Source organism: Cricetulus griseus, chromosome 5 (assembly GCF_003668045.3).
Source record: "Cricetulus griseus strain 17A/GY chromosome 5, alternate assembly CriGri-PICRH-1.0, whole genome shotgun sequence".
Lineage (NCBI taxonomy): Eukaryota > Metazoa > Chordata > Mammalia > Rodentia > Cricetidae > Cricetulus > Cricetulus griseus.
In genome coordinates this window covers 190,629,307-190,636,690 of record NC_048598.1, presented here as the reverse complement: position 1 = coordinate 190,636,690, position 7,384 = coordinate 190,629,307, and the positions used below count along the sequence as shown (strand labels likewise).

Here is a 7,384-nt window from a genome sequence, read left to right as displayed (position 1 = left end):
GAGGGTTTCTATTGTTTCAGGGAAGCCAGTGCTTGGAAACCTTACACACTCTGGCTCCCTTCATATCTAACAGCTGCACGGCATGGGGAGCTCAGGGAACTATTGCCACCATGTGGAACACTCCAAAATGTCTGCTTTTGTGTCACATGAGGCTATGTGGAGGAGGAGAGGAAAAACTCTTAGAAAAAAAGAACTAGAATTTACCTCAAATCATTCGAGAGGGAGAAAGAGTTAGAGAGGCGTGTGTGTGTGTGTGTGTGTGTGTGTGTGTGTGTGTGTGTGTGTGTGTGTATGTGTTTGATGCATGTATTTGAGTTATATAGACATGTGTATGTATAAAGAGACACATAAATGGGTGTTTTATGTGTTGAAAATGGAAGAATCTACTGGTGGGTATAAGACTGCTCATGTTTTTCTATTTTTGTACAACTCTGATTTTAACAAGGGGGCATTTGAGCTTGTTCCTAGATTTGACCACAAACCATAAGCATGTCAGTTAGAGGGCAGTCACAAAGGGTGAATGGCAATCTCTACTACCCTGTTGTCACTAGAGGTCACACTGATGCCAACAGGAGCTGAGTGAACACTGCCTGGCCACTTTCTGTGCACTTACTCGCTTATTGACCTTTTGCTCCAAGCCCTGCATTATGGATGACAAAGGTGAGTCAGCCATCTGTTGTGTGGGTTGGTCAGCAGGGAACCTAGAAAAGGGTTCACTGTACTAGGGGGAAAGGACTGGTCTGACCAACAGGCTCCAAGCAGCTGCAGGAGTCAGCTCTCCCAACACTGTGCCAGATGGGGGAAGTGTGAGGAGCCCCTGGAGGTGGGTGCAAGAGGAAAAGTGTGAGGCAGGAAATGGTACCAAGTAGTACCAGATGCTGGAAATTGACTTGGCACAGGTTCCCTTCTCAGTCCTGGGGTGGCACATGGTTGACCTATCTGCTTGCACTATCCCATGAAGGCTATGGAAGGTAAAGGCAGACATCACCAGTTCCTAGATAGGAGCAGAGCCTACCTGCCATTGCCCAAGCTTTAGGTAGAGGCAGATACATGAGAGGCTGCAAGGAGGGGACACAAAGACAGATTCCAGGCTCAGGAACATGAGCTAGTGCTGCCAAGAGGACTGGGAGCCTGAAACTGTCCACAGGCCCGTGTGTGTGTGGGAGTCATACAGTTAGTCACTGTCATTGTGTAATCCAGGCATGCCACAGCCAATCAGAGCATGGAAATCAAAATTCACATTAAGATCGACAAACGGGATTAATCCCTGGCTCCTGGGAAGAGGCCTCAACACTTTGGAAGTTTTAGCATCATTTGGGGTTCGTGATCTTGGCCAAAAAGAGGACAGACTGAGTATGACTGTCAGAGATAGTCATCAGGAATGGACTGTTGAAACTAACAATAAATGGGTCCAGTTTTGCAGACAATAAAGAGAATTTAACTCCTGTGGCGGCAGCTGCCTCTGTGCCATTCTCTGCCACGTCCAGCACAGCCTTGTGGACCACCTGTAGGAGAAAGACATCACTCACTGGAAACCAGGATCGCAGAAGAGCAGATTCTGCTGGTGGAGTTATTTGTCCTTGCACGAGCTCTCACCCTGGGGTTTCCAAGTCTCTGTTCAGGGTGTGAGGTGAGACATGCCCTGGGTCTGCTCAGTCTCTGAGAATCTGTCTTGCCCTCAAACCAAGGAATTTCTGGAGGGTAGGTATAGGAAACACCAGTCCTTACCCCACACCAGCTTCTCAGGAGACCCACAGGGGACAGCCAGAGTGCTGGCAGCCAGTGCAGGCTTCAGCATCCCTCTGCTGCAGGCTCCTTGGGACATACAACAGCAATGCACAGGGCATGGCTTCTCATTCCCACACTGCCATGACCTGCTGGTACAGATCTGAGCCCAGGGCTCTGAGTGGGCACTGGCCAAAACACCAGGCATGGCCAGGCTGTGTGTCTAGGAAAGGAGAGTGAGGTCCTAAGACATCTCTCTCCTATTCTTAAGCTTTTATCTCGAGGGCATTCACCCCTTGTGATTTCCTCTACTGCTACTAGTCAGGAGGTACTCTCAAGATCTGAAGTGAAGAAGTTGAGGCCGGAAGTGCTATCTCCTGAGTGCTTTCTGGGCGCATCCTCACTACAGCACAAGTTGGTTCCGAATGTGGTCTAAGGCCATCCTGCCCTGGGCTCTAGGGTGAGATTATGTTCATGGTGTAGAGGAGGGACTGGCTGCACAGTATCCAGCAGAGGTATATCGGCTGGAATCCAGCTCTCCTGGGTGAGGCAATCTCAGAAATGCAGACTTTCTCACAGGTTTGACATCCCTCACACACCATGCCTGGCCTTCACCCCTGCACATTCAGGCCCCAGTGTGTCTCTGTTTACCTGAGAGACTTTAAGGTTCTTGGCCCCTGTGATCCCAGACAGATCTGCCTGTGTGGAGAAGACTTCCCTGATGCCCAGCTGTGGAAGGATGTTCTCCAGGCTGTAGTCTGTGGAGATGGAGAACTTGGGCAGATAGAGCTCATCAATCCTCCTGAGAATGACAAAGAGAAAAGACAGAGTCACTGCATGCCATTGCTCCATCAACACACCTGGTAGCTGAGGAACCAGAGACAACCCTGTCACTGGAGAGCAGTCCTCTTGATTTTCCTCTTGGTAATGCATCAATTATGCATTAGTGGCTGAGAGGGACAGGCATGGTGGCTTGGCCAAGAAAGCTTTCCTTTGGAGGAATATGCAGTATTTGCCTTGTTTTGTGGACCTTCAGAATTCTAATGACACTTCCATTTTAAATTTCACACTGCATCAGACTCTAGCTCTCCTCATTCCTGAGACCACCCATTCTCAATTTCACACCTCCTCACCTTTTAACTAATCAAATAATGAATAGTTGCATTTCCAATTCCCCACTCCATCCTTGTCAATTAAAGAAGAGCCCTCGAAGGTAGGAAATTTTGTGTTGGAGTCTCAGACATCCTGTCAGGGTCTAAACCAGAGTTGGGTACATAGTAGGTCTTCAAGCCATCATTCCCCGAATGGTGAATGAGTGAGTGATGAGGGGAAGAGATGCCTACAGGGCAGAGCTGATCATCAGAGCTGATATCATCACCAGGCCAAAAACTACCTGGTCAACACATGGAAATTCACCTCAATCCACCAGGCTCCACTGAAGATCTAATCATTACATGAGTGCTAGTGAGACTCTGAGGTACAGGGACCTTGGGCCTCAGGCTGACAGCAAGATGGGAAGCACCCATCTCTGGTTCCTGTGGACACGTACCTGGGTCTCAGAGAGTCCTTCCATCTGCTCAGGGTCTCTGGCTGTAGGCTGGCTTCGAGCTGCTGCATCTTGCCCTTGTCAGGGAGGATGAACAGGGCGCTGGCATTGCCTGTGTACTTCAGCTCCACCACTGAGCAGGACAGCTCCTCATCCCGGAAGTAGGGTGTGGTCAGGTCCTCAATGTTCATCATGGGCACCATCACAGTCCTCTTCTTGTCCAAGTGGAACTCAGACTGGAAAGTATCTTGAGGGTCAAAGGGCGTCTTCCATTTGCCTAAATATAAAGGAGGTCATCAGATAGTAACATCACCTGAGAGCCCCACAACCATCCCATTTCTGTCCAGTTTCTAACTTGTGACAACAATCAACCCTTCTTCAACTGCAAAGAGTGCCAGTCAGGGTGGGAAATGCTGGATTAGAAGAAGAAACTTCTTAGTTGGACAAGTTGCTAGAGATGAGAAGAGACTCCAAGCTTGGTTTGGAAAGGGAACTTGAAACCATAGCCCAGCTACTTGAGTCCTGAATAACAGTCAGGGTTCTGGGCTTGGGGTGAGGAAGAGAGAGATGAGGATGACAGTGATGGACTGAAGCCTGGAGAGAGTTGGGATCCTGTCTTGCTCAGGAAGAATCATGTCTGGAAGGCAATGTCTTGTGGGACAGGTTTTAGGGGAAACGGGACTAGAGAGACAGAACTTGCCCACACCATGAGCAGTCCATGGTCCCATAGATTGGGGACTAAAATGTGAGTTGCATGTCTTCAGCTCACACATGGGCTATGGCCACCTCCACAAAGCACAGATATCCCATTCAGGCTTATCCCAGACTCCTAGGTTATGTCCCCATTACCAACCCACTCTGCAGGACTTGATACTGAAGCAATTGCTTGGGCTCAGGATCCTGCAGTCTAAACATGCATCCCTACCTCACAGCCAAGCAGCCTTGGAGCTTGGATCCTGATGCTAGAGAGCCACACCCTGCAGTCTCGACCTTCAGGCCATCACTGTGCTTCCAGCATTCCCAGCCCACAGCAGCTCTGCAGCCATTCTGTCCTCATGTCCTGTGTCCTCCTTTCTTTCCTCTTTTCCTGTCCATGGCCACCTTGAAGTTTTTGCCCACAGTCTCAGATCCTGCTCTCCCTCTACCCTGGACTTTCCTTAATCCAGCCCGGATCCACCCCAGATCTTCTGTCAGGCACCAGGTTCCGGGCTGTCACCCTGCTCCCTGATTTCTATCAGGAAGAGTATTGAGGGTGTGGTCTCTGGATGTCCCCTACTAACCTTACCCATTACATCCCCAGCTGAGTCTACACACTCTCTTGCACATAACCCTCATCAGCCTTGCTGTCCCCGGAGTGTGGCTGGGTATGACCTTCAAGCTGCTGGACTAGCAATTTTACAAAAGCAAATTTCCAGGAAGCAGCCATACACTAAACACAGAACACTGCCTGGCTGACACTTCCCTCTCATTGACCTCTTCTCCCAATTCCCACATTCTCATGCCCATGTGCAGCTCATTTCTGAAATGGTTCAAGAGAGGAGTCCTGCATAGGAATTACCCAACGGGCTCTTACATGGTTACAGGACACACTACTTTCCCCTTAAAATTGGGTATGTACCCTCCTTAGCTCAATAAGTCACTAGCCCACCTGGACCATTCTACAAACAGGCTCTACAAGAGCATATTAGAAATGCTGGGATGGGCAGACTGAGGGACCCCATTTCTTCAGGGAAAATCCATGACTTCTGTATTCTTAGGTAGAGCTGGACATGTGAGTTGTGCATTCTGCTAGTCAGCAAATTTGAGTCACAGCCAAATTCAGCCCGCTAATTAGACAGAGAGATAAGTGGTACTGTGGAGTATGTACCAGGAACCATAGCTATATCCAAAAAATCCTAAGGGAGAAGCAGGGCCTGTGGGTAGAGAGACATTAGGCACCCATGTCTCCAGGGTTGTAAACAACTACTTGCCAGTGGTTGGCCTGAGGATACAAGGATCCCAGTCAACATCTTTTCTTTCCAAACTCCCAACCAGTGGCCATCCTCACCTTTAAAGTAGATGTAATTCACCAGCACCATTACTGTCTCTTTATCCAGGTCTGAAATAAGTTCCTTGATCTTCCCCTGGGTCTGTTTGCTCACATAGTCATTGATGAGCTTTTTGGTCTTATGACGCTGCTGGAAGTCAGCCAATGTGGCCTCCACCTGGTAAAGGATCCTTGCCTTCTCCTTGAACTCTGCCAGGAGCTGCAGGCTCTTTTCAACAAACATGGCACTGCCTGTGCTGATCTGCACCTGGTCCTCTGGCTGGCTGAGCATGTGGAGGAGGTGCCCAAAGCCCCTGTGGATGTCTGCCTCAGGGGTCTCTGTGAGATTGAACTTAAGACCTTCCAGAATCTCATTCAGGGTGTTGCTGCTTGCTCCCAGGGACAGAACAGCCAAGGCAGTTGAGATGCTGAATGGGGAGAAGACGATGTTTTTATCTGGATTCTTTAAAACCAGCTCCTTGTAGAGGCTGAAGGCAAAGTCGGTGTTGATGGAGGCCATGGTTAGACTGTCCACTTTTGTCCCATTTTTCCAATCTTCCTGAAGTTCAGTGTTCCTTCCCAATGTGCCCTCTTGTTGGCAGAGGACGGCAGGGCAGATCCCTGCCATCAAGAGCCCCAGAGTTACAAGGAGGGCCATCTTCTCTGATCTGTAAAGCAAAGATCATTTGAGTGGCCTAGTGTGTCCTGACCATGTCCTTGTCCTTTCACAGGGCTGCATTGTGTCCCTGCTCTACTGCCCCTGGATGCCTCTTTGACCATGCAGGGGAGGTGCACTGGCCACTCAGATGGTAGCCCCACATCATGGGCTCCCTGTTGTCATCATGGGAGGAAGTGCTGTTGCAGTAGCCAGTTCTCCTTACACAGAAGCAAGATCCAAAGAGGCTCCTGGACATGCCAGGTTCACAGAGCAAGCCAGGAGAGAAGTAAAAGGATGGGCACAGCCCTGTGTGATCAGAATGTCTCTCTCCTTCTCTCTGCAGAAGGATTCATTAGAAGGCTGTGATTCCTCTTACTTTGTGCACAACCACACCACCATAGATCTTAGGTATCTTGGAGCATATGTTAGCACAGGCCCTGACCTGGCCCCTTGGTGACAAGTCTGGGAAATCGTAAGGCCCTTGACTGAAACTGGTGCATGAAGCTGGGCTTGGAGAGGAGTAATTGAGAGACAGCACTGGTGATGTCTGGTGCAGTGCCAAATTATTGTTATCCTCTTAAAATATGTGGTGGAAGGACAAACATGGCAAGGTCCTTTCATCCTTGCCCAGGAACCATATGGTGGTTTGCACCTTGGGCTTGGAAAGCCTCCTGGTAGGACAAAAGGTGGGTGGTGTTCAACTCTGACACTTGGAGCAGAGTTTGTTTTGGCTGTTGGGATGGCTGTGTGGTAACAAGCAAATGGGTGGATCTCTATGGGAAGCCTGGTGAGGAGCCCAGGATATAATATTGGTAAGTGTCTGACTTATTATGGGGTTAAATAGGGTTTCGATGTAGGGAATGTCTAGTCTTCCATACACCCCTGGAATGGGGGCCACCAGTATCCTAAAGGACTTCAGCTGAAGTTTTGTGATTATGGTAAACACCACCTTTACCCTCTGTCCTTTTGTTCAGGTGTTCAAAGGTGAAAGTGGTTGGTCAATGAGTGAGAGGGAGAGGAAGAAGAGGGGGGAACTGAGGAGTGTTTAGAGAAACCAAGATGTGAGAAAGTAGAAGAAAGAGGGGCACGTAGATGAGGGAGTAGAGCTAGGAAAATGATGAGGAGACAAGGGGAAGGTGGAGGGGAGAGAAGGCAAGAGCACTGAGGGAATTGAGGGAGCAGAGGAGGAAGTGTTGGAGCTAAGCCACTTGTCCCCACGGCCGTCACATGCCTTCATGGACACCAGCAAGTTGGCTGTCTTTGCCCTGTGTTTACTTTCAGACTGATGCATTGGAGTAGCACTGAATAATATGTTTGTGCCAAAATTGTTTCCAGAGGAAAGAGGTGCCTGGTGTGTGCTGAAAGAGACCGGGCTCAGTGGCTGAGCTAGTTAGTTCCTTCTTCCTTCCCTAGGTGAGGGTGAATCCAC

At 49.3% G+C, this 7,384-nt stretch overlaps 1 protein-coding gene across 1 annotated transcript; it reads right to left on the bottom strand.

Moving 5' to 3' along the window:
- Positions 1-1,310: 1,310 nt before the first annotated feature.
- On the bottom strand, positions 1,311-5,955 carry LOC100764848 (serine protease inhibitor A3N). The gene is made up of 4 exons (XM_035445664.1): positions 5,319-5,955; positions 3,275-3,548; positions 2,377-2,527; positions 1,311-1,505 (listed from the first exon to the last, which is right to left on the bottom strand). Exons 1-4 carry the CDS (start codon positions 5,953-5,955, stop codon positions 1,311-1,313), a joined length of 1,257 nt encoding a protein of 418 aa, XP_035301555.1.
- Positions 5,956-7,384: the final 1,429 nt, after the last annotated feature.

Bases quoted from the DNA above. Each gene is read 5' to 3' on its own strand.
- LOC100764848 (XM_035445664.1), bottom strand. From the start codon at position 5,955: ATGGCCCTCCTTGTAACTCTGGGGCTCTTGATGGCAGGGATCTGCCCT. The intron at 3,549-5,318 runs GTGAGGATGGCC...CTTTATATTTAG, and splicing joins GAATTACATCTACTTTAAAG to GCAAATGGAAGACGCCCTTT. The intron at 2,528-3,274 runs GTACGTGTCCAC...TGTCATTCTCAG, and splicing joins AAGGACTCTCTGAGACCCAG to GAGGATTGATGAGCTCTATC.